The sequence below is a fragment of the Artibeus jamaicensis genome, unplaced genomic scaffold (genome assembly GCF_021234435.1).
Source record: "Artibeus jamaicensis isolate MK-2021 breed Jamaican fruit bat unplaced genomic scaffold, CSHL_Jam_final contig_1998, whole genome shotgun sequence".
NCBI lineage: Eukaryota > Metazoa > Chordata > Mammalia > Chiroptera > Phyllostomidae > Artibeus > Artibeus jamaicensis.
Window position 1 is genome coordinate 9384576 of NW_026521407.1, and position 25908 is coordinate 9410483.

The 25908-nt window shown below is 52.2% G+C and overlaps 2 protein-coding genes across 2 annotated transcripts in view; both read right to left on the bottom strand.

Moving 5' to 3' along the window:
* Positions 1-4477: 4477 nt before the first annotated feature.
* SUPT4H1 (SPT4 homolog, DSIF elongation factor subunit) lies at positions 4478-7560 on the bottom strand. Its single transcript, XM_037163752.2, has 5 exons — positions 7410-7560; positions 6784-6890; positions 5596-5651; positions 5262-5315; positions 4478-4869 (listed from the first exon to the last, which is right to left on the bottom strand). The coding sequence occupies exons 1-5, from the start codon at positions 7476-7478 to the stop codon at positions 4802-4804; spliced, it is 354 nt and encodes a 117-aa protein (XP_037019647.1). The 5' UTR covers positions 7479-7560; the 3' UTR covers positions 4478-4801.
* Positions 7561-9060: 1500 nt separating this feature from the next.
* Positions 9061-25908, bottom strand: part of RNF43 (ring finger protein 43) — a 56022-nt gene continuing 39174 nt past the window's right edge. The window contains exons 2-9 of the mRNA XM_037163725.2: positions 24921-25043; positions 17903-17977; positions 17658-17789; positions 16929-17033; positions 15347-15508; positions 14773-14875; positions 12766-14115; positions 9061-10547 (exon numbers count right to left, since the gene is read on the bottom strand). Of these exons, the coding sequence (XP_037019620.2) occupies positions 10504-10547; positions 12766-14115; positions 14773-14875; positions 15347-15508; positions 16929-17033; positions 17658-17789; positions 17903-17977; positions 24921-25043 (2094 nt within the window). The 3' untranslated portion in view covers positions 9061-10503. The remainder of the gene's footprint in view (positions 10548-12765; positions 14116-14772; positions 14876-15346; positions 15509-16928; positions 17034-17657; positions 17790-17902; positions 17978-24920; positions 25044-25908) is intronic.

Consider the following 25908-nt stretch of genomic DNA (forward strand, 5'->3'; position numbering starts at 1 on the left):
GGCAGAGTTTTCGCTGCACTCAGCTCCTGCTTTCTGGGATCTTAAAGTAAAGAGAATCACCAGCGCTTACAGGCAAAAGGCATGGAGGCAGGCAGTATAGGACAGACCGAGCAGCAGGGACCCCCTCTTCAGGCCAGGCTGACCACTGTCTCTGAGACTCAGTCTTCTGTCCCGTACAGTGAAGGGCTGGCCCAGGTCACAGCTCTCCCAAGCCTCCCATGTTCTCAGAAATCTGCCTTCACTTCTTCCACAGGCCCAGCACTCTGGACCTCACCCTCCATTGATCAGGCTTCTGAGCTCCAAGGCCCAGCAGGAAGCGATGTGCTTTCTTCTTCAGTCTAAGCCTCCCTGGCTCACCCTACAGCAACTTTGCCCAAACATGGCCACCTGTTCTTTTAGCTCAGACAAGACTGGAAGGGGGGACAGCCACACCTGAGCAGAGATGTGACCCCTGCCTGACAGGCTAACATGAATCCAAAAGGTAGAATATATAATCAGTCCCAGAGTGTTTTCTCCATGTGATACAAAACTGAAGGTTTGTGACAATGACTTTGAGCCAAGTAGAGGTAAAATCACATCCAGAATCTCCTATCCAAAGAGCAAGGAAGTACCTATTTAAAAGAAAAAAGACTGAAGCCATAAAAAACAAAGACAGAACAGAGATGACAATAAAAAGCCACGTACTTGCAGGAAAATGCTCCGGTTTTGGTCTACTTGTGTGTGATGGGTGTCCTAGGACATCTACTGACCAGCAGCAATTCTAGAGGCCGATAGCCTTTCCACACTGACCTAGAACTTACCTACAGGTGGACAATTCTGGGTCATGACAACCCCTCAGATACACTTTGCTTAGATTCTCAAATTGCTTTTACCTATATTAATGTGTTTGAGCCTCACCACTATCCTAAGCCAGGTATGGGCCACCTGCATCTGTAAGGGAACTTTCAAGATAAAACGTACAAACAGAAAAGTTGGTACAACACAAATCGTGAGTGTATAACTCAATACATTTTTGAAAGTGAACCCACCTATGTAACCAGCATCCAAATCAAGAAAGAGGCTATAACCAGACTCTTGGGAGCCCTTCGAGCCCTTTTCCACCCCCGCCTTTCACAGGTAACCACTGGCCTGTTCCCTGACACCCAAGTTTTGCCGACTGCATTGCACAGAGAGGAAACTTTGTTTTAGAGCAGTAAAGTGACTTTGAAAAGTCAGGGCTGATGGGTGCTGAAGGCAACAGGGTGGGGAGGGGAGGGGGCAGGGACACCCCCCCTAGTCAGATACGTGCATTTGGGTCTCAGTGTTCCCGTGGGTGTGAAGGTGCCATAATTGGGCTGCGGGTGGAGGGAGGTGGTGAGCAGGGAATTGCGGGAGAGTTCAGGGGGCATGGGCACAGGTCAGCAGGTTCCCAGGAGCTGCTCGAGCAGAAACACAAGTTGGGCCTGGAGGGAACTGGAGAACTGACCAGTTCCCTGGGACTCAGCACTGGAATCTTTGAGTAAATCCCACGGTTCTCCTTGTTGGGCCATTTCCCCACACTGCCTCCTGATCTCCGGCTGATGTTAGACTTGGGGATTAGAGACGTGGGTGGTAGGGACAGGGAGGTCGGGAGCACTCAACGTGCAGGGCACGTAACTTTCACTCACAAGCTAAGGCCTCGCCGGTCCGTGGATTACTCAAGAAGAGAGCGGACCTGCTGCGTTTTGAGTGTAACTTTTGGAAACAGCAGCCCTAAATTGGGTCATAACTAAGTCACTAACTCTTTGAGCCTCAGTCTCTTTGTCACTAGGTAAGGATGTTAACTGTGACACAGGGGTTTTGTGAGAATCAACTAAGATAATGGACATAAAAGCCCTTTTGTCAACTGTAAAATGCTATTGAAATGAGAGGCTTTACTGAGAGCAACCTTGCCCAGACTCCCAAAGAGAGATGTTATTGGTCTGTTCTTAAACAGTATCTGACTTTTTCATGCCCACACAGAGATCAGGTGTCAGGAGGGGGCCTTCGGATTAAATGGCAGGTTACAGACAGGCTGGGAGTTAGAAGGCAGGGCCACACCCAGAGCAGTGAGGCCTCCGCCCCCACACTGGAGAGCCCAGCCTGGGTGCAGGCCTTCATCAGCCCTTCTCCATTACTCTTGGGGGAACCGCTCCCCTCTAAGCCTAGAATGGTCTGACCCCTGTTTTATCAACTACCAATCCCTGCCTTGGGACGCTGCCGAATCCAGCAGTGCACTGCCGCTTAGCGCCTAGGTTTGGGGAAGACGCTGTAACCACAGACTGTGATGGGCGGGGAGCAGAGAATGGGAAACAAGCAGACAAGGAGAAGCCAGCCCGGTCACTACTCTGTTTCTGATCTGCTCTTGTTGAACTTGGGAGGAGCCTTGCCTTTCTGAAGGAAAGAAGCCAAACTAGAGAAAGAGACCAAAATCCCGGGCAGACGTGAGGCCCGGGCTGTTAGAATGGGGCTGAAACTCCCACAGGCTCAGTGAGCAGAGCACCTGCCTCGTGCCCTTAGAAGTACGAGCACCTGAAACCTCTTCCGCACAGCCTTGCTCCCTCCCAGGGAGCCTTGACGAAACAAAGGTCTCTGAGCTTTTTCTTTGAGATCTTTGAGCTTCTGTGAGCTCCCAGCAAGGCATGGGATTCCAGAACCTTATTACCTCCTTGGGCTGCTGAGTGGCACCACAGGCAGGTTCAAGGACCAGAGAAAGCATGGACGCAAGTTCAGAAGCAGCTCACTTGGCCCACTGAGTCTTTAAAATCCGGTCACTGCAACTGGCCGCCCCTCCCCCACAACCGCTAGTGCCTGCTCTTTCGCTTCCTGCGAGGCTGACAGTTAAAGCCCCAGCTCAGTGCGGGGCTGAGGCAGCCTGAGTGTGGTTACTTGTGCACAGCTCCTCTTGCCTCCCCTCCCCACAACTGTTTCCATTCTCACCAAGCAGCACGTCCGGGTCAGACACGCAGGGCAGCCGTCGGGGCTTTCCAAGGGACTTTTTGAGAAAGCCAGTGAAAGTTGGGTGTTGGCTGCACGGCCTAGGCCCTCTTGCTGAAACCTGCTTCTTCCCTCTGGGGTGTAAGCTCTAGTCTGGCGGGGCTGCTTCCCAACGCTTTCAGACTGAAATTGGACAAGAGAAACCCCCAGGCCTTGGCGCCCTTTCAGTTTGCTGGGCTGGGAAAATCCTTGAAAAACTCAGTTGGTATTGGGGTTTACAGACCATTCCCTTAGACTCCGAAGGCGTCGGAGATAATGGTTCTGGTTTGAGGACCTGAGTGGTGACATGAGCACTGTGCCAACCCCAGCTTCCCTCCCATAGGCCTATGAGGAGAGAAGAGGGAGGGGGTGGCCACTGGAGTCAGCATCTCTCCCTCCTTCCCACACTCCAGGCCTCAGGTAACAAGACACTGACTCACTAGCTACCCCAGGTGGCCACACACACACAAGGCCCCAGCACAGGCAGCGCTGGTTCTGGGCATTTCCCCCCAGTTTTGACAGCACACCTATTGTTTATATTGAAGAATGGCTAACGAAAGGAGGGCAAATGAATTTTCCTTTTGTAAAACTTAAGTTAGAGCCCTGGCTGGTGTGGCTCAGTGGATTGAGCGCCAGCCTGCAAACTGAAAGGTTGTTTCAATTCCTGGTCAGTGCACGTGCCTGGGTTGGGGGCCAGGTCTCCAGCTGGGGGCGTGCGAGGCTCCCTCTCTCCCTCCTTTCCCTTCTAAAAATAAGTGAAAAATAAAAGCTTTTAAAAGAACTTAATAGAATTTCCACATCGCTTCCTTTTTAATCACAATCCTGGGGTTAACAGAGTAATTTGTTCTAATTTTACAGGTAGAAAACTATGAAATCTAGCACAATAAAAATGAGGGTACTAACAGGATTTTCTTGTATAAATTTAAGAAATGGAGGATTTATGGTAAATTTTTAAGTCCAAGACAAGTAACTCACCTTAGCCAGTAACATGACATTTAAGGCCCCCTACTAGGCCAGAGGAGAGAAGCAACCCACCTCCTATGGAGGCACAAACTAGCCAGACCATAACCCAGCAGCTGCTGGAGGGCCTCCGGTTAGGGAAATGGGGTAGAATGAGGGTAACGGGGGGAAGGGGAGGTCACAGGTGCCACTGGCAAGCCTAAGTTATAGGAAGAACAGTAAAAAGAAGAAAGGAAAAATAAAAATACGAAACGAGGTCAAGTGGCACAGTGTATTAAGTCTCAGAAAATTAAGTCTAGGTGTGCTGTGCCAGGTCTGGAGGACAGGAGGTGGCAACCTCCAGACACCGGAACTACCAGGGTAATGGGGATGCCCGGGCTCGGGACAGCAGACCGCCCAGGGAGACCTAAGGAAGCACCTGCAAAGGCTGCAACCCTTGAGGTGCAGAGATGGCAGGGGCCGCTGTTGCTCTGGGAAGATGCTTAAAAGGCAAGTGAGTTCTTCCTGTGCCCAGCTAAGAGAACAGGAGGAGGCAAGGCATCTGTCACGGGCTTTGGGTTCATGTTTATTGGCATTCGATACAGTCCTGCCCATGGGCAAGGAGGCAGCCCAGGGCTGTGGGTAGGAAAAACAGCCTCTTACTCCACATTCAATTCACTCTACCCACGCCACTGCCACCCCCCACTACTGGTCCAAAGAAGGTAAAAGAAGCTAAAAAGGCCCAGGAACACGCTGTGCTGTTCTTCTCTCAATAGTCTGCTGAGCCTCAGAATTGGAGTGAGGAGTATTTGAAGTTGTCCATTTAGTTTCACAATAAATAAGCAGAGGCAGGAGGCGGCGGCAAAGATGCTGGCAGCCACGCATCTTGCTAGGTCTTTATAGCTGTGTCTCTGGATTTGTAGGCAACTCCTCGACTTTTCAGCTCCCGCACGATTCCTGTGGCAGAGAAAGAAAACAGCTCTGTGGGTGAAGAGGGTAAGAAAGGTCCATCCGCTACCACTTTGCAGGGAGAAGGGAATTTCTAGACTGCACGTCGAAAGTCCTGCTTGGCTGCCTCATTAACACTGAGGATCCAGGCAAGGACTTTGTAATAATGGGAAGAGAATGAGGCTCACTGTAGTTGTCAAAGCAAGGACTCTGGAGTTAGAATGCCTGGGTTCAAATTCTGCCTCCTCACATACTAGCTGGGTAACTTTGGGCAAGTTATTTAACTTCTCTGTGCCTGGGTTTCCTCCGAGTTTGTGAGGACCAGTGATTAGTTCACATAAAGGACTTCCACAGAGTAGGTGCAGTAAACAAACATCGGTGGTTATTATGACCATTATTACCTTGGGGCAGGCGACCAGTGACTGACACTGCATACACACCAGGCTTAAAGTTACCTGAAAAAGAAAAGAGATTGCAGTGACAGTGAGTTAAGACTAACGACCAATTGGAGGCTTAAGCTAAAAAAATTTTTTAAGTGCTTCAACTCCAAAATAAAAACAATCGCTCCTTCTGGCTACAAATATTAAATGACAGGACCAGGATACTTTCCTTATCTGTCCTACAGCCCAATCTTTCTCACTCAAGGCCACTTACCCAGTGACTTAAGACTCCCCCAGCCACACTAAGAGACACTACCACCACCAGCCCAGGATAAGGAGGAAGGGAGCTACTTACTGACTCGCTGCCACTTGGAGACCCAGCTGTCCTCTGGACTCATCATAGCAATGATTCTAGGAAGGGAAAAGAAATACTCAGCCAGAGAAGAGAAAGATTGGGAAGCACCCTCTACTCTGTCCCCAGCCAGCACAACAGTTCTAGGAGAGGAAACTCAGGACTGACCGAAACATTGATTAGGTTGCTTATTAAGTTTGTGTTTGGTGCCATGGCTTAGCAAAAGTGACTCCATTTTGCCCCCTCCCTTTTTAAACAGTAATAACAAATGAACAAAGGCACTACATTATCTAGTATGCATACTTGTATGTAGGAAGTTCTACGACATTCTTTTTTTGACCAATCCTTTATTTTTCCTTAAAAGAAATTAAAGAAGAAATCAAGTTGGCTCACCTTGAAAAACTTTAGCAAGTACTGGTTAGAGCCCAGTTTGTGTGTAAACCCTTAATTGGCCTACGGGCAAAAGAAACAACAGTACCTTCTTAACCCCTAAAGAACACTGCCCTTGGGCTTTTATCCTAGAAAGGAAAATTGAGACCTGGCCACTTATGTTTATCTCATTTCCTCTTTTCCCCACTAGACAATCCGGATAAGGATCAACTTTTCAGATAGGGCCCTCAGAGATATCTACAACCATCAGCTTGGGGCAATGATTTAACATCACTGTATCTTCCCTTCCCTTCTCCCCCATTCAACAAACATTTACTAAGTATCCATGACCTTCCAGGCCCTGCGCTAGGTCCTGGTGCTGTAGGCCCTACCAACAGCAATGAGCTGACAGTCCAGTGGAGAAATGCCCAGTGGAAATATAATGGAAGCCATACAAGTTCTTTTAGATTTTCTAGTAGCCATACTTAAAACAGTAAAGACAAAAAGGTAAAATTAATTCCAATAACTTATTTTACTTAACCCAATATAGCCAAAGTATTTTCACTCTGGCATGTAATTAATACAAAAAAAAAGGTATTTCGCATTCTTTTTCTTGTGCTGTCTTTGAGATCCGGTGTGTATTTTACACTTAAAGCATATCTCAATTTGGACTAGCCACATTTCACACACTCAAAGCCACAAATGGCTAGTGGCTACTGTACTAGACAGTGTAACCCAAAATAACTTTGAGATCAATCAGGATTATGGTCTCAAAATCTGCCCCACATTTACTTGGAGGTGTAGGGTGGGGAAGGGGCTTACCCATCAAAGGAAGAGCTGGTGCAGTCGTATACCATCTCTCGGTTACCCTTCATCTGAAGGTATGCATCACAATTGTCACAACCATCATATTCAAACTGGTCTATAGTCTGCGAGAGAAAAATTTTAAGAAAGACAGTGAGCGTGAACAAGGCCAAAAGAAAAAGCAGCTTTCTCCATACTTCTACGTGGTCAAGGAGAAGGCTCCCTATGTTGGCTCTGTCTCCTCAAGTCTCATCAGGTCCCCCACTCACCAATCCCACAGCCCCCAAGTCTCATCCTCAGTTCCTTCTTCTCTTTCTCCCAACTGCGCTTTACCTATTCCTTTCCCTAGTCTCCTCTGGGTCAGGCACCCTCTCCAACTACTGCTATTGATGCCCACCCCACCCTTTTTTGACTCCCAGTGCCCCTCGGATCCAACAGAAGTTCACTGAACATCTGTTAAGGATCAGGCCAGTGCTAAGAGTTGAAGATTCAAAGGCATGGAAGGCTGCCCGTGCCTACGGCTGCAAGATCTGTTCCCACCGATGTAAACAATGGCTTCCTGCAGTTTCTTCCCACATCCCTTTCTACCCACTTTCCCCAGCTTGGTCCCCCACTGCCCCTACGACCAGGTCTCCGATTCATGCCTTGACCAGCGAACACAACAAACAAGCCCGAAGATGCCGCAGGTCCTTGGGCACTGTCTCCAAAGCCATCGTCTCCGAAAGAAGAACAGCGATACTACCACTGCGGCCTCATCCGCAGAATATAAACAACAAACTACCCAGAGTGCTCACCACTTCCGGTGCCTCAGACTTCCGCTTCCGGTTGGGAGGCGGCGGGCACCATCTCTACCCGCTCCTTCGGAGATGGTTTCTCCCGCCTGGAGGCGGGGCCGGCCGGGAGTCACCTGGCCCGGCGTGCGCCCCAGTCACCTGGGCCAGCGCGAGGGCGAGGCCCGGAAAGCCGTTGGGCCTGTGGGCGGGCCCGTGGAGGAGGAGCGGTGCGCCTGGCGCCTGCGCGGGAACTTGCCGAACACGCCGCAGCGCGGGCCTTTTGATCTAGACCGCTGGCACCAGGCTCCCCGCCACCCCACCCCACCCCCGTCCCGCCTGCCAGTCCTCTTAGGAGGATCCCAGATGACATCCGAGAATCTTTTTTGCTCTCGCGTTTTAACAGTGCAGGGTCAGAGTCCACTGTCTCCCTCTGGATTATTTCTGCAGAGCAGAGGCAGAAAGAAATCCAGGAACAGCCCCCCTCCCTCCTCCTATCTGCGCCGAGGGCATTATAGGTGTCCGTTTGCTGTCCACAGGAATGCTGGGCTATGAGCGGACGGCAGGGTGGAAAAAATGCATATTTAATGATTTAAAACTCTTTACCTGCATTTCCTTGTTGCAGCTGATGTTATGTTTTGTGTAGGTTTTAGCATTTAAACAGATTTATTTCAGAACATCTGTACAGGATTAAGTGTCCTTTATATATTTTTCATTTTACTCGTAGAAAGCTAATTGCCCTGCTCTGTGGTTCAAAATTGGGTACCAGACAACCGCCACCCCTACCAAACTTTTCCCAGGAAGCAGGAGGAGGAAATGTGCTTTTTGAGGAGGACGGCAAAGGCCCCTGTGGGCCCTGTGGAATTTCATACCACAATAGCGCCTGTGCCCGGGAAGGCAGAGCACAGACGTTCGTGTTTATCTGACTGGAGCTTTGGGGTATGGACGGTTTCAGGCCCCGCTGTTCTGTCCCCACAACTAGGCCCCGTAATTGAGACTGAGCTGCTTCAAGACAGGTCTGCTTCCTGCGCCTCCCGTGCTGTGCTGTGTTCGGCTGGGCTCTGCAATTGGGGTTAGGAGGTGCTCTGTCACTGAACACGTTCCCCTTTGGAACATGCTTTCCCTCTTCTCCCAGTGGAGTGCCGCAACAACTGTGAAGTAGACCCATTTTATGGTTGGAGAAGTGGGGCACAGAGAATTCGCCCTGGGTCACAGAAAAAGTCACTGAAGTTATCATAAATTCGAGTGTGAAGCAAATAGTACAGTAATATAATACAGACTGAACCACAGTGAGAATCCAGGCATTCTGTCTCCCGCCCTGATCTCACTTAACCATGCTTTTAGGGCCTTACAAACCAGTTCTTGCTGCCAAGCCCACCAATCCACCCTTATCGTTTCATAAATCAGTGCCCTGCCTCTGCTATCAGTATTTATTTCTGTTGATGGAGAAGACAAAGTTGTCACCCTGAGTCACAGTCATAACAGAACAAAACCACGAGACCAAACTGCATTTATGGATAAATATATTAGCAAATAAATACATTTCTCAACATAGTGCCTGATTCAAGCGTCTTTCTGTCTGGTTCAGATATAAATAACCATGTGGGTGCCGAGGTGCCAGTTCCCCACTGACTCTAAGGGAAGAAGATTCCCAGGTGGGGTCCCGCGCCCACTTTGCTCCCACATTCACATTCCAAATGGGATAATGCTTGAGGGGCCAGCAATGGTCAAGCTGCCCTGGGGTGAATGTCACCCTAAGGAGGCCCCTCAGCCCTTGCCCACTGGGTACCAGCTATTCAGACCAGACTTCTGCTCCGACTCCACTCGCATGCACACCGTCCTGCGTGTCCCTGGCCTGTATGGCTTATACTGGGAAGTGGAGCCTCTGGAACATCTAAACTCAAGGGTCCCAATCTGCTTGTCCTTTATTCCTTCCTGTTCCCCATCCCTGCTCTGAGAGAAAACTCCCAGAGAAGAATTCGTTGTCATCCTCGGTCAGCTGTAATTCTGCCCTTTCTACCTTCATTCCATCTTCCCTTTCCCTAGATGAAGGCCAACAGAAATCCTCTTCTTTCTCCCCACATTGGGACTTTGAGATAGGAGATCTCCAAGGAAGTTATTTCCTCCTACTACCTCCACCCAACTCCCAGAGAAATTGGGACTGCCGGAGTGATAAGTGAGTCTAAAGATCAGAGGCTTCGCCCCAGGTTCTTCAAGGTGCTGTACCACCTCAGGGAGAGAACTCCATACTCTGGCTTCCCAGAGCCTCTCTCCTCTAGCTTAACATAGTGTGTATGAAAATTAAGGACAAGAAGGGAAGAACATGTTCCCTTATGTACCAGGGTGGGTTCACTGCTTGGAGAAAGTGCAGAGCTCCCCACTCCCGACTGTCAGGGCTCAGGGGTCACCTATGCTCTTGATCATTTTGCAAAGAAGGAAAATAACAGCCAGGGTTGCTGCTGATGCAGCAGCCTTATCAAGGAGGAGCCAAAGCTGGTGTGCAGGATTCACTCAAGAAAGGAGGTGAGAAGGGGTCACACATGCATTCAGCTGGACCCATTGGCTGGTATAAACATGAGACTTGGGATGAGGAAGACCTGCTGGGGCTGGGGGAAGGAGCAGCACCTTTATAACACTTATCTACCCATACCTAGCTTCCTGCTCTCAAAAAAAAAAAAAAAAAAAACAGCCTTCAAGGGAGCCAGCCCACACAGGTAGCAGCTGGTTCCCTGCTGGATGCGGACTTGTTGCACCGCAGGTGTGTTCTGCAGACAAGCTCTGGATCTGGGAGCAGGAAACAACACCCCCTGGCATCCACCATCACCACTCCTCTTCTAGTGGTTCCAGGAAGTGTGGCGAAAAGAGGGGTGTTTTCTGAGACTCCTTCTTCTCTTAGGAGCAGGACTCTGTGCCAGGGCGGGCCGAGTCATCCAGAGCACGCTCGTGGTTGGAGGGAAGCCTGACCATCTCACACAGCCTGTTCACAGAGTTCCTCAAGCTCCTCCTCCGAGCCTGCGTTTAGAGAGAAGGGGAGGAAAGAGGTCAGTGAGGGTCAGGGCAGCCCCTTTCGTATCCCACCTGCAGGAGAGTGAGTATGGCTGGGAGGGAAGCACAGAGAGTATGTCCAGAAGGGACACAGGGGAGAGAAAAACAAATCTAGAGGAAGAGAAACATATATAGCAGCCAGCGTGTTGCTCATTTATTCACCCAATAAATATTTATTAAGCACTCGTGAATCTGGCCTGCCACCATGTGTCAAACTGAAGACCAAAAAGAATAAGCAGGGATCTGACAACCTCGTAGGAGGGAAGCTTGTGTGCAAAAGGCAATTATGCCAATGGGACAGGGCTGGTGAATGGAGGAAGGAGAGAGACCAGGTCCAAGTGGAGCAATCAGAAAGGGCTTCCTGAGAGTGGAGGTAAATGAGCTGGTTTTTAGGAATAGGTGAGAGCTAGAATTATGGGAATAGGAAGGCAGCAGAATATTCTGGGCTGCAGAAACTGCAAGAAGCATCAAGCTAGTTCAGCAAAACAAGGGGAGAAAAGGGGAAGAGTGGAAAATAAGATAGGAAAGAAAGATGGAGGTTAGATGGTACTAGAGCTTTGAAGGCCAAAGCAGGTTGAATTTTTCTCTACTGTGGACAAAGCAGAACATTTGAGGGTTTCTGGACAGCTTATCAGAGGCAGGTGACCCTGGTGGCAGTGCGGAGGGTAGGGGCAGGGTAGCCGAGCTGCACGACTCTCTAGGACGCAACACTGAACAGTGCTGTGCTCAGCCTTGGGGCCCTGTAAGAGGGAAGGGCGGAGCTCGGAGGTCCTGCACTCGATTGCTGGGTTCCAAGTAAAACATGGGCAGGGGTTCTAAGTACTAGAGGAGAATATGATAAAGCTCACAGAGATACAGTTAACAGAGCCTGGTGCTGACTGGATTTGGGGAGCAGGGAAAGGGGAGTCACGGAAACTAGTTCTGAGTTCGGGAGAGAGGGGAGGTGGTGGTCTGTCACTGGCAGCACTGAGGGCACACATGTGACAGGGTCCACGAAGAACCATCAAACGCATGGCCACAGCCTGAATTACCTGGCTCTGTGAATCCAATTACAGGGTGGGGCAAAAGTAGGTGTACAGGTTTGAGTACCCGACACACCGTTTATTCTTGTGTTATTTATTAATTATTGTAGTCTTTTCCATACAAATAATTGTGAGACTACTTTTGCCCCATCCTGTATTTTCTCTACTGTAACTGTTTGTACGCCTGTCTCCCATAGACCTGGGTCTCCCGGTTGACATGTCCCATCTCCTTGGAGCCTAGCCTGGAATCCAGCACATGTTCAGAAAGTGGGGGAGGGGTGGAAGAAATGAATGAATAAATGATAGAAGCTCAGGTCCTGCCTGTAGGATTCCCAGACTCTGAGGTCTTATATTTCAAGACTTCTGAGTCTCCTTTGGGGACAGAGGGATCCTCCGAGAGAGGGCTGTAGGCAAAGAACTGTGTCGTCTACAGAAAGGGAGAAGATGGGGGAGATCAGGAGGTAAAAGGCTCTGGAAGAGCGGAATTTGAGCAAATAAATACCAAGTTAAAGTTGAAGAGTTACATGATCATCATTGCTTGTAATACAGTAACGGGGATGCAGTGGGCCCCCAAGAAAATGAGGTCCATCTTATTACCGAGAATGCTTAGAAGGGAAGGCCTAGCTGTGCTTTTGCCCCAGGGGAGAGGAGAAACCCTAAGGCCCCACAGGGTTGCTGGGGACCACTCATGACCTATTTTTCTTTTTGCATCATTCACATAGCTCTTCTCATATGCCCTGGTATCATGGTTACCAGTACTTATTTCTCCTCTGTGCCCTCCTCACACGCAAGAAACACTTCTTGGCCTTCCTTGTATTTAAAGCTAATACTGTGCTGTGTGCATTGGTACAGCTGTACCAGTTATTAAAATACTGAAACATTTCGGTTTGAGCTGCTGCCCTGGACCACCCCAAGTGCCTTCTAATGTCTCAGCCGCACTGCGACTTCCCCTGAGACCTCCCTATGACCTGGCAACCAAGAAGCAACACGTGGCGGAGCCAGGCGCTCTAGCCAGCATCCCGTGCTATGCCAGCTGTTCGGTGCTTTGAATGTCATGCCTGTTGTACCCTTTCTCAGCTTCTATCAACCCCCTGTTGTCTGATTTCACTCATTCAGCAACATACAGCTCTAGTCTCCTCCCCCCACTTCCCCTGAGAACTCACCAGGCTGGGCTGGCAGCACCTGGCAGTGTGGGTAAGGGCATGGCCTGCCCTCTGGGGTACCAGGGCTCCATCTGCAAGGCCCTTCCCCAGAGGGGTGTGGTCCCAGGGGCTGGCGTGGAGTCAGACACAACCACACAGGCTGTGAACTTGAGTAACAGGGGCCTGGGGTTTCTGGTAGCATCCTCCTGTCCAGGCCAGGAGGTCCACAGATCAATGGGTGGGTCTCTGGAGACCAAGGGTATGCCAGGCTGGGGTCATAATGGGAAAAAATTTGGCAAGCTGGGTGTACAGTCAAGTCCTGGGGCTGAGAGGCTGGGGGAGGCTCTGCAGGACCCCCCCGCCGTTTCCTCTGTGGGTGTCGGACAGGGAAGCTGGATTTCTGTGAGTGGAAGAGACTGCTGGGACCGGGGCTGGAAGCATCAGTCAGGGTTGGGGCTGGCTCTGTGAGGGCCCGGGGCCGTTGGGGGTTGGGGAACTGTCCTGCAGGGGCCACTGTGCTGTATCTGGCAGCTTGCTGATCAGGAGCTGGTGGCTCTGGCTTAGGCTGTGGCCGAGGAACAGCAGGCCTGGACTGGAGGACCCCAGTTTCTGCACCAGGCTTCCTGCCATGCCACTGGAAGCGCTTTTTGTAGTGGTGGTGCCGATGGCGGTGGTAGTGGACGTGGCTAGAAACCTGGGCTTCCCCTCTGGGCACCACTGAGTCCAAAGAACGGGGCCTCGAGGTCACACTGGGCTGAGTCTCTTCCCCCTGGGCCTCCCCTTCCAGACTGCAGTATACCAAGGGGTCAAAGTCACTGCTCAGAGAGCTGCGGAAGGTAGAACTGCTGCCGTGGATGCCTTGCAGGCTAATGTCTGTGCAGTTGACTACTGAGTCACTTGAAGAGCCATGACAGGGTCCCGAACTGGAGTCACTGGCTGGCCCATCTGCCAAGTAGCCACTGCGTTCTGTGCAGTAGCTCTCTGCAGACCCACTGCTGTCGTGAGGCCTGGCCCGGCGCGGGGGCACTGGGCAGGCGGCGGTGTGCTGAGAGGTGCACTGGAGGGGGCTCAGACCCCAGCCCTGAGCAAAGGGGTGCTGGCCCACTGCTAGGTGCTGCCGCTCGCCTAGAGCCAGGGGATGTGCAGCCCTGGAGAAGCGGTGGTGCCTGGGACCCACGCCTGGCTCCTGGGATGGTAGGAAGGGACCAGGTCGTGGGGGCCTAGCCATCGAAGTCCGGGAAGGGCCCAGCAGGTAGGCAGCAGGGAGGTGGTAGTGGGCATGGCCAGGATGCTGACGGATGAGGTGAAGTCTTCGTCCTGGCTCCTGGTAAGATCGAGAGGGTCCCAGGGACTGGGAAAATGAGTCTCCCTCTGGAAGAAAGAACCAAGGGCACAGGCGTTTGCACAAACCTATGGAGGTGCACTGTTCAGAAAGACAGGTTACAGCACACCTGTTTGAGTCTGCATAGCCTTAGAGCTCGGTCAGAGTTCGGGGGACCGAGGGCATTCCTAACCTGCATGTGCCCTGGGATGCCCTCACTCCCTCCAGTCAGGTTGTCCCCTAAGAATTCCATTGTGCACGTCAAGCCTGCTCCGCCCACCAGTCATTTAGGGCTTTTCACCCAGGGCCCCTGCAAGCCCACACTGTACTTTTGGATGAATTAGAAAAAGGCTGTCTTCCTCAAGATACTTCATTTACCTCATTTAGAAACTGTCATAATATCCTGGTTTTGTTAGAATAAGATACTCTATCGCCAGAAACTTGGAGTAAAAAATATAAAAATTTGAATGTAGAATCAACAACGTTGTCACAAAAATACAAACAATTTTTAGAATAATAAAGATGCCTGCAATGTGAATGGCCCTCCCACTCGGACAAGGCCTTTCTGAACAGTGCTCGGCTTAAAGAACTGTGAGGTAGTGCTTTCTCCTCAGCTTCAAAATGAAACCTTTTCCCACAGGGAAGCCATGATCTAGCCCACCCCTGCCCCTGCCTGCACACAGGGGAGACCTCAGCCCACCTCCTACCTACGATGTTGAACATGCAGAGGGGACAAGTCCGATGCTGATGCAGCCAGGGGTCCACGCAGGCACGATGGAATTCATGGAGGCAGGAGATGACACGTAGCTCCTGGGGAAAACAAGGGGGTCCAGACCAAAGTTATCTGTAGCTACAGGACTGTCCAGGAACCAGAAGGTCCTCCTGACTCCCTCTGGCCTCTCCTTTTTGCTAACACCTACTTGCAAAAGACCTCCTAGTGGACTCAAAAAGGCATGAGCTTTGGTATTAGGAAGACCAGGATTTTGTGACTTAGCTGCATGACCTTGGGTGAGTTTCTTAATAGACAGTTTTCTGCTGTGCAGAGGATCAAAAACTAATCTACCTGCACCTCTCCTGGTCATGAGACTAAAAAGGGATAATGCGTCTAAGGCACATGGAATACACTCAACAAACAGTAATAGTTCTCTTTCCCTAGAAGACCAAGAAACTAACCAAACCCAGGGCTGTCCCCTACCTTTGCCCCACACAGGATACAAAGGACACAGACGCAGCCAGAACACCCACACCGCCCACACAGGTGAACAGCAAGCTCTGCCTTACCTGGCCCTCAGAGAACTCCTCCAGGCAGATGGCACACACGGGGGCTGAGCTGCAGCTGCTCCCTGAGTCTGGCCACTCAGCCCCAGGCCTTCTACAGCTGGCCCGGTACCTCCTGGTGGCCAGCTGGCTGATGGCCCAGGCTGTTCGCTGCTGAAGGGGATCCTAGGAAGAAGGGTAGGACTCAGAATGGACACGGGCTCCTCTTCCCTGACCCCTGGACTCCAGGCTGTACTCAGTTCCCATTCACCCAGATGGATTGTGTGGTCAACTGACTGCCTTTGAGAGTTGGTCCCATTCGAGTTCATATATGGCTCTGCCACGTGAGCCAGGCCCCCTCGCCCCCATGGAGAAAGTTTTTATCCAACTGCCTGCTGAATCTTTTAACTTGAACATCTAACTGGCACACTGAACTCTGTCCAGCCTCCTCCTCAAACACCCGATGTGCCGCAAACTGAATTCCCCAACCCCAATTAGGCCCTCTGGACCACATACCTGCCCTCCCCCAGTCTTCCCCATCTCAGTAAATGGCAATTCCATTCTTTTAGATGCTCAGAGCAAAAATCTTGGTGCCATTCCTGACTCCTGGGTCTCACACTTCATGACCAACCTATTAGTAAACCTGTTAGCACTACCTTCACAATATATGGAGAATTTAATTCTCACCACTTTCCTAACCTCCCTCCCTAACCCAAGCTACCGTCCCTGTCACCTGGTTTCCTGTGATAACCTTGGTTGGTTTCGCTGTTGCCAGCCCTGCCTCCCTATAATCTAGTCTCCTCAAAGCGGCAGGAGGGATCACGTTAAAACTTCGGTCAGATCATGGCACTCACTCTGTTCAAAACCCTCTAGTGGCTCATTGCACCTGGAGCCAGAATGAAGTCCTGACAGGGGCAGAAACAGCCTGGCATACCCGGGCTCTCAGGAACACTGGCCTCACCTCCGCTCTGCCCCTGCGCTCCTCCCGTCCCACCCCCACCGTCTTCTCACTGCTCCTCAGACATTTCAGCAGGCATCCGCCTCAAGCTCTTTGCACTTACTGTTTGGCCCATTCATTCACTTGGTCCCCGGAGACCTGCCCAGGTCCCCCCTCACCTCCCACCCATGTAAGGTCCTCCCTGTAATGTTATCTTCTCAATGAGGCTTCCTGGACTCACTTTTTAAAATTAGCTTTTTCCCCTTTGCATTCCTTCTCCCTCTTTCTATTTTATTATTTTCCCTAGCATGTACTGCCATATAAAATACTATATATTTTACTTATTTATTTTGTTCACTGTCTGTCTCGTCCCACTAGAATGAAAGCGCCCGAGAGAAGGGATCTTTTGTCTTTTTTTATTCCCTGCACCACACCCTATCCCTGGAACAATGGCACATAAGATGGAGCTCACTGTGTTTGTTGAATGAATGAATGAGCAAACCTATGGAGAGAGGCTGCTGGAAATCAACAAAGTCAAATGCAATGTATATAGATATCACCTGTTTCATGGCCATAAAGGCACCTTCTTTCCCCACTTTTCTTTCCTGCCCCCCACCATCCCACACACAAGCACATGCCCACCTTCACCAGGGAGCCCACCCTGCTCACCGGCCTGCTGTGGCGGGGGCGGCACCGGATGCGCAGCACTGAAGCCAGGATGACCACAAAGATGGTGCCCACCACTGTCAGGAGGATCCACACATCATAGTCTGGCTGGGAGAGCGAGCAGAGAGGGAAAGGGTCATACTTCTGGAAGGCGCTCGGCCAGTGTGGCAGGAACACAGGACACAAAGATTGCTAAAGGTCCCCTTGAGTCTTCCAGCAGAGGGGGTGGGGTGGGAGGAGCCTGCAGGAGGTTAGGTGAATCCTCTCTGCTCACGGGCACCTGTAGGAGAGGGTCCTCCAGATGTCAGCTGTGCAAAGTACTATCGGAAGCCTCGTGTGCTTCGGAAAAGAGGGAAAAGGAACCCCTCCCTGAGAGGTGGGAGCTACCCAGGGAGCAGCTGGGTGAGGTTCGCTGCCAGCAGAGAAACACCAGCCAGGGTTCGGGGGGTCCTGGGACCCAGGGTTTCATGCTGGCTCTGCTACTCTGTGCCATGAAACCACAGAGGTGATGGAACTTTCGAGCTCAGCTGGCCCAATCTATTCTTTCTGCAGATGAGGCCCAGAGAGGGCAGAAACTTGCCCAGAGGTGCACAGCTGGTGCATGAACCTATACTAGGGGGTTTCTAAGGTCTCTTCAGCTCCAGGAGTCCAAGGGCTTTGGTGGGCGATGCCATGAGACAAGGCGAGGGTAAGAGCGGGTGCTGGGGCAGGGTCTAGTGCTGCAGTGCTTACCCAGGCTGGGGGCTCCTTCAGCTCAATCCTCACGTGGGCCTTCCGGTTCTTGTACACGAACTCCATCAGCTTCTCGGCATCATGACCCCAGATCAGCACCACTGGCCAAGTCAGCCCCAGGGGCTGCTGCAGCTGCAGAGCAAAAGGGACCACAAGGGCTGCTGTGTCCTGGCTTCTCCAGCCCTTGGTTGCTTTGTCCTCCTCTGTCCAGCCCCCTCCTCAAACACCCTGAAGTCCCTGGGTACCTGCTCGGCAGCAGCCCTATCCTCAGTGATGTCGAAGAGGACGGCGCTGGCTCCTCGCTCACCCGCCATTCGGGCCTGCAGAGACACACAGCAGGGGCCCAGCTGAGGTCCGAGAAGGACACAGCCCATCCATGCCCCGGCCTTGTGGATCTTGCACACACTGCACCTCCGTGTACTCACAAGTAAGGAGTCGGTGGGAACAGGATCCCCTGCCCTGCCCTGAGCTCACTCAGGTCCTACTGCCTCCAAGGAGGAGATTAGGGCCTCCTTTTGTAATGGAACAAGCCCTTAACAAGGGTTTAATGAGAGTGTCAGGTGGTCAACTAGGCTCAAAGGTTAAGACCAAATAAGGCAGCTCCTGCCCTCAAGGTTCCACCAGTCTGCCTTCAGTAAGAAGTGTGAGAACAGATATCAGGGAGTGACCAGTCCCCAGTACAGAGAGGGGGAGGGGGACATCGGAGAGGTGCAGAGCTGCTTCAGAAGAGAACTGGGCTTTCGAGGGTCTAGCCCTGCCTGACAAGAGGCCCACAGGGCATTCCCCCCCCCGCCCCCCCTCCCCGCCAGCTTAGATGACATTCCAAGTGCCTGGGACACGGCTCCCTGTGGCAGGTCTCTGTGGCAGAGCCCCAGGCTCAGCTGGTCTTGTGGGCTCTCTCCCCCGCCATACTTTACTTTGCCGGCTCTTACTTTGGCTCCAATTCAGGGACTTAATGGAGTCCCTGTCTAGTGTGTTATCCCTTCCTCCTGTCCCTGGGGGAAGGAACTAGAGACTCAGGTGGGGAGGGACCTGAGAGGCTGTTCCCACAAGGACACAGCTGTGTGCACGTGCATAAGCATGCTAGCCAAGGCTCCACAGGCAGGCTTGGGGAAGCAGAATCTAGCCAACCAGGCAGAGCAGAGCTCAGAGCCAAAAAGAAAAAAGCAGGAATCTAGGGGCTCTGTGTGTGGGGGAGATAAGAGCTGAGGGCAGGGTGGAGGCACAGGGGCAAAGGACGGACAGACACTGCTGCTACCCTTGGTGTCAGGTCTCCCTGCCCGGCACAGCCACTCCCAGACTTCCTCCCTGGAGCCAGGGCTCATCTTGTACTGGCATTGGGCTGGGCCCTCAGGCCCATGGGGGCCTGCTGAGTCTTTGGGACCTTCCTGCAGGCACTGAAGGAGTTAATCCTTCTGCAAGTAGTGGTGGCAGGAAGAGGAGCCAGGGCTGGGGCTTACTCACACTCTCAGCGCTTTGATCTCTGCTTCCCTTCCCGGGGAGAGCCTGTCGGGGCAGGTCTCCTGCCAGGCAGGCCAGGGGAGCCGCCAGAGCTCCCGCTCCCTGCTACCTGCGCCCCAGGTGGCGGCAAGGCCAGGGGCCCCTCGAACAGGCAGCCTGCAGGCTGGGGAGCTGGGGGATGGTGGTGGAGACATTCAAGTGGGGCCCTGTTTTGGTCAGAAGAGTAACTTCCCTCTTTTCTCATTTTCTCCCTGAGAAGCCAGGCTGGGCCCAGGCTTGCTGGGCTAATGGACTGGAAATTCACAGGATCCAGAATGGAGTCACTGATGGAATGAAGTCACAGGCTCCATCTCTGTCCTGCCCACTTCCTTCTAGGAAGTCCACCCCACCTGGCAGATCCCATCTCAGAGCCCTCCAAGCTAGGCTATGGGAGCAGCCACACGGAGAGACGAGATGAACTCCTCCAGCTGATCTCACAGCCCGGGACGTGGCCGAGGGGTGGGGAGGTTACCCCAGTAGTCACAGTTGAAAGCCCTGGGTCTTCCGTGCTGCCAGGCCTCATGTTTCTCACCCCAGAATGAGACCCTGGGCCCAGCCCAGTCGGGAGGAGCATGAGGGAAAGGCGCCGACTTCCTTCTCTGGAGAGGTTCTTATTTCTCCATCCTTCTCTCTTTGAAGGATTGGGGTAGGAACAGTGGGAAGTAATTACCATGACGTTCAAACACCACGGTCCCTTATTAGCCCATAATTACAAAGTTGTAAAAACGATCAAAGAGAGAAAGTCGGCCAATAGGGGAAAGAAAAAGGACTTTCAGGCAGTGGGTGCCTGTGTCCAGAGTTCTAGGAATCCAAAAAGCAAGACTGGAGGCCAGAGAGCAACCCACGCTGGGGCTACCCAGGCTTCAGACCACCTGCCCCAGGGAAAGTGGGAGGGACGGAGGAAAAGAAGCACTTCTTTTGGAATGTGGAAGGCAGACAGAGACGGAAGACTGGACTTTAGAAAGACAACCCAGAGCTCTGGGAGCTGCAGAGAGTCAGCCAGCCCTCCAGGGGCAGCAAGCACGGTTGCCCACAGCTTCTAGCAACAAAACCCGGCACAGCCCAAGACTTGGCCTTCGGTCTTCCTCTCCACAGTGATAGTTTCTGCACATTTCCTCCTCATCAAAGACTGACTGAGCAGCTTCTTTGCCCAGGGCTTCAAGCCAGGGAAAGCCAGGCCTCCAGAACAATTCGTAGTCTAGTTATGGAGACAGAGCATATACATGAAACTATAATGCTGATAACAACATTCTAGAATACAAAATGAATGAAAGAGACCAGTAATTTCTTTCTTGTAGAGTTGCCCCAATAAAGGTTATATCCTTCCTCTTTCCTCCTACCCTTGCTGTCAAGCCCAGAGGATTCCCACCTCTCCCAGTGAACCTTTCCTGACTGGTTCAGCCCAGCCAGCCCTCCAGGGGCAGAAAGTACCCCCTCCTGGCACACTGCCAGGGTCTCTGGCCATGCTTCCCCGACAAGGTTTCGAGGTGCTGTCTTGGGAAAGGGGGGAACCAAGAGTCCTTCCTACCCCCAACCCCACCTACAACCTCAGCTCATTTTGAGCTGTTTCCTATATTGAAGATTTGTGTCAGATTGTGTGTGTGTGTGTGTTATGGGGGTGACACACTCTCTTCTTTCTTACTCTACAAGAAAGAAGCCTTATCCTAGTGCCTGGCAGCCAGTATATGTTCCTTACGCATTAGTCATCACCACGTCAGCTACTACTGTGTTCTTTGCATCCGTGATTTCATTCACTCCTCAGAGCAACTCTACAAGGCCCCAAAGACTCAGCAGGCCCCCAGGGGCCCGAGGGCCCAGCCCACTGCCAGTACAAGATGAGCCCTGGCTCCAGGGAGGAAGTCTGGGAGTGGCTGTGCCGGGCAGGGAGACCTGACTCCAAGGGTAGCAGCAGTGTCTGTCTGTCCTTTGCCCCATACTTTCCAAACCTCTTTTCACTGCAGAGCCCTTCTCCCCACTACCCTCACCCCCATAACACAGACACACACACACACACACACACACACACACAATCCGACACAAATCATCAATATACGTAACAGATCGAAGTGAGCTGAGGGTGAGGGTGAGGGTGGGGGTAGGAAGGACTCTTGGTTTCCCCCTTTCCCAAGGCAGCACCTCGAAACCTTGTCGGGGAAGCATGGCCAGAGACCCTGGCAGTGTGCCAGGAGGGGGTGCTTTCTGCCCCTGGAGGGCTGGCTGGGCTGAACCAGTCAGGAAAGGTTCACTGGGAGAGGTGGGAATCCTCTGGGCTTGACAGCAAGGGTAGGAGGAAAGAGAAGGGATATAACCTTTATTGAGACGCACTCCGCCCAGACTGCTTAGGTTTGAGTCCTGAATCCACTACTAATTATTACCTGTGAGACTTCGAGCAAGTCACTTAACCATTCTGTGCCTCAGTTTTCCTTTCTGTAAGCTTGGGCTAATAATAGGACCTACTTCACAGTGTTGTTTTTGAGGACTAAGTAAATTAATCCATGGGAAGCCTTGTCCTAGTGCCTGGCAGCCAGTATATGTTCCTTACGCATTAGTCATCCCACGTCAGCCACTACTGTGTTCTTTGCATCCGTGATTTCATTCACTCCTCAGAGCAACTCTCCAAGATTGCCACCAGCCCCGCTTCACACTGAGGGAACCCAGGACCTCAGTCTTGGATCTGGTGAGCGCCTGGTCACCAGATCACAGTCTCTGTGGAAAGGGAGGCAGGGCTTGGGCCCGTCTGCTTGCCTCCCGAGCCAGCTCCTTCCACCAGGCAAAGGCCACGGCTCTTGTCCAGGTGCGAGGCGATAAAGGCCTGGGTAACCCACAGGAATGGCTGTGGGGTTGCTAATAAAGAAACAGCAAGCAGCTGGGTGACTGGACAGGGGGAGAAGGGCTGGTGGTGATGAGAATGGAAGAGGCCAGGAGAATTATGATGAGGGTTTCCTAGATGGTAGGGAAAGAAAAAAAAAACAACCTTGTTTGCTGTGAATGCCTGGGATGATGACAATGATTGTGTGTTGCAAACATTTATTGAGTGATTACTATGCACTTGGCATAAGGCTAAGGGCTTCCATCTGGACTATCTTGTTAAATTCTCGTAACTACCTTATGGTATAAGTTTCACTAGTATTCCCATTTTATGGATGAGAAAACAGAGGTTTAGAGAAGTGAGCTGTGATGTCCAGGAAACACGAAGGGACCAGGCTTCAGACCCAGGCTGTCTGGCTGAGTCTCAGCTGTCCGTCACTGGCGATGGCCCCACCGAGGCTAACCAGCACATCAGAGCAGAGCCGATGGAGGTCAGTGGTTTTCAAACTTTCCTTATCAAAGACCTACCTATGCCTCCCTCAAGCTGTTTTTTAAAAAATATATCTTACCTACCTAGCTGCATTTATTATGTAACACATTTCCTATGAGATAACGTGTATTAACACATTGAACTGTTAGAATTCTAACCAAGAGCAAAAATGGAATATTTCAGTTAAGCTTACGGGGCTCTCAAATGTTGGAAGTAGCTCAAAGACCCTCATTACTACCTTCCCAGAGTTCCTTCGGGCCAGTGGATCCCTGGTCGTAGCTACTCAGTCAGGTCAAAGGTGGAGACCTGAGGGAAGCCTTAGGTCTGGCCAATGAGCCGGCACGGGGCTGGGGCAGTTCCCACCAGAGGTTCCCACCTGGAGACGGGAGGGGCGGGGTTGTTAGGGCTGCCAGGTGAGAAGCTGAGGGGGGAGTGTGGCTGGGGAAGAGGGCAGAGGTCACGGGGCAGTGGCCTCTCTAAATCCCTCTGTGTGTGTGTGTGTGCGCGTGCGTGTGTGTGTGTGTGTGCGTGTGTGTGTGTGTTAGCTTTGGCACCATTTGCCAGTTGACCTACATCATTTTCATCCTCACAGTAATCAATGCGGTGGGAAATGAAAGTCCCACTTTACAGTGGTGGGAACAAAGGCCCAACAGGTTCAGTACCCCCACCAGCACCAACCACATCCTTGCTTCCCAACGTCTGTGCTTGGGCCTGAGTGCGCTCCTCCAGGGGGGGAGAAGCAAGCCTCCCGTGTGGGCTGGTCCCGACAGGTTGCCGAGTGTTCACAGGTACGTGAAATCATACGCTGCTTCGGAGGAATGGCAGGCTCCTCTGAACCCTCCTTCCCCATCTCTCTCCTCTCTCTCCTCACTCTCTCTCTCGTGCATACTCTCCACTCACATTCACACGCCTAACTCTGAGTACTTGTCCACCAAATGAATAAATGAATGACATTTGCCCATGCTTTGTAAAGCAAGGGAAATGAAATAGCTGGAGGCAGGGTAGCTCCGGCCTCACAAAATTCTGCTGCCACTGAGGCGCCTCACAGACCTGCAGACACTGCACTCTCCAGCCCCTCTGGGTGTGTCCTGACCCCTCTTTATTGTCCACCTCCCCTGGATTCTGCTTCTGCATCTGCATGGCCAGGCTGGAAGAGTATCTTCACCTCCCTGTGGGCACCACAGTTAGAAGCCTGCCCACACCCCTGCCCCCAAGGAGTCATGCGAGATCCTGGCTTTTTCTTGGAGATTCGTGGTTCGGGAAACAGTGCTCAGAGAAGATCAGAAAATCCGCAGGGACCTGGGCCTGAGGACAGTGAGCAGGGACACAGGCAGCAACTGTCACCCCCCTGGGAGCAGGACCTTGTTCCTCGAGTCCATATGACTGTGCCGTGCACAGTCTCACCACAGTCTGGCTGTGTCCCCGCGAGAGTCTTTCACATCTGTTCTGCTTCCCCAGCCAGAACGGGAGGCAACAGAGCGGAGAGAATAAAAGCCCAGGTTTGAGGACTGCACGAGGCTCAGTTCAAAACTCAGCCCCACCCTTCCCGGCTGTGTCATCTTGGCAACTTAAGTTTTCTGACCCTCACTTGCCTTACATGTCAAATAGGGATGACTGATAATGTCTAGCTTTCCTGATTGTCATGAGTAATAAATGAGACAATATGTATAAAGAATCGGTCCCACGACTCAACTGGCAAGCACACAGGGCGAGCACACACAAAACAGTGACGTTAAAGCAGGGGTCGCAGGGGCCTGTGAGGGACAGGGCACCGGGCAGCAGGGCAGCCGGACAGCCCATGTCTGGAAAGGCCACAGCTGCTGCCAGCAGCGGAGCCCCGTGGAAGTGCGGGGCCACCAGCTCGCAACTTGGGAGGAAGAGCGGGAACTCTTCGAGGGCAGGGGTCACGGCTTCTGTTCCTGCACAGCACTCAGCAGACAGTTCTGGAAGATGGAAATGCCCTCCTACAGGCCCTTATTTGCTCTGACGTGGGCAGGGGAAGCGGTTCAGGAATTTCCAGGTGATGGGGTAGGAGACAGGTTAGGGGACATGCCCTAGGTGACAGTCAAAAGGTTCTGCTGGGATGGCCCTGGCCAAAATCATTGTCCAGATACACCAAGATTGCAGATTCAATCCCCGGTCAGGGCACACACAAGAATCCACCAATGAATGCACAAATAAGTGGAAAAACAAATCGATGTTTCTCTCTCTCTCTCACAATCTCCCTCCTTCCCTCTCTCTCTAAAAAATAAATAAAAATAAAATTAAATACATTTTAAAAAAGGTTCTACTGGTCACTGGGTAGTGGGAAAGCACAGAGGCCTGAGTTTCCAACTCTCTCAGATCAGTCACGGCTTTGAAAGCCTGAGCAAATCAGGCACACCTCACTCTAAGGGGCCAGAGAGCCCCTGGGGCCCCTCACAGGCTGGACCCAGCTGTGCATGTGGGCTCGAGTGTGAATCTACCTTGCTGGCCAATGACAGGCAGGGGCGGGGGGCCCGTTGGGGACTCTCCAGCTTGACGATGCTGATGAATCCAGGTTCCAGATTGTCATCATCACTGGCGTTGCACAGGTACAGGGGGTGGGACTGCAGGGAGAGAGAGAGACGTTAGGGAGGCTTAGGGAACAGGAGCACAGTGTGAGGGCCAAGCACCTCTCCACTGTGCTAGGAGGGTCCTTGGTGCTAGGAAAGGGTGGGTATCCTTGTTCGCTCGCCTCACAGTGAGCTAGTGAGCATCCACTGTCACGGCAGGGGTGCCAGGGCCAAGGGTACGTGGGGGGGCAGGTAGGAGTGGGAGGGGTCCTAAAGGGGGACCTAACGGAGGAACCTGCTGCAAAGCAGCCCTAACAACCCTCAAGTCTTGGTTTTCCAAACAGGATGGACGCAAAGGGCTCTTTTCTGGTCCCAGCCTCTCTCACCTCCTAAGTCCTCGACCCGCTCCAACGCCCCCCGCTAAGAGCCACATCAGTGCTTTCAGAAACTTGCCTTCCCTCCTTGCCCACCCCACACCCCGCTGGCAGTGGCGGGTGCTGCTGCTGACTTCTGCCCCCTCGGGATGTCCCCTCCGGCCCTCCAACCCCTGGCAGCTGTTGCCTTGTAGAGTACCATCTCTCATGGGGCTTAAGGCTCCTCACTCGGGGCTGCCTTGCCCCCCTAATGTCCTCCTTTGCCCCTGCCCTGTGACCGTCCTGGGTTTAAGCAGGTTGCCAAACGGGAGAAGAGACTACCTGGGCGCGAGGCTTGGCTAAGAGCTGGGCCTTGCACAGCCCAGTTCTGGGGGGTATGGCAGCTCCTGTCCCAGACTTGGGCCTCCAGTCCTGCTGCAATGACTAAGGGGGAAGTGACAACACGTGACAACAGAGACCAGAGGGTCCCCTCCTCTCAGGGGCAGGACTGCCCTTCCACACACTCTCTTCCCATTCAGGGGGCTTCGAATGCCCATTTGAATCTA

Coding starts and splice junctions, on each gene's coding strand:
- SUPT4H1 (XM_037163752.2), bottom strand. CDS start 7,478: ATGGCTTTGGAGACAGTGCCCAAGGACCTGCGGCATCTTCGGGCTTGT. Junction 5,652..6,783: donor ACCAGCTCTTCCTTTGATGG/GTAAGCCCCTTC, acceptor TTCCCTTCCTAG/AATCATTGCTATGATGAGTC. Junction 4,870..5,261: donor CACTGGTCGCCTGCCCCAAG/GTAATAATGGTC, acceptor TCTCTGCCACAG/GAATCGTGCGGGAGCTGAAA.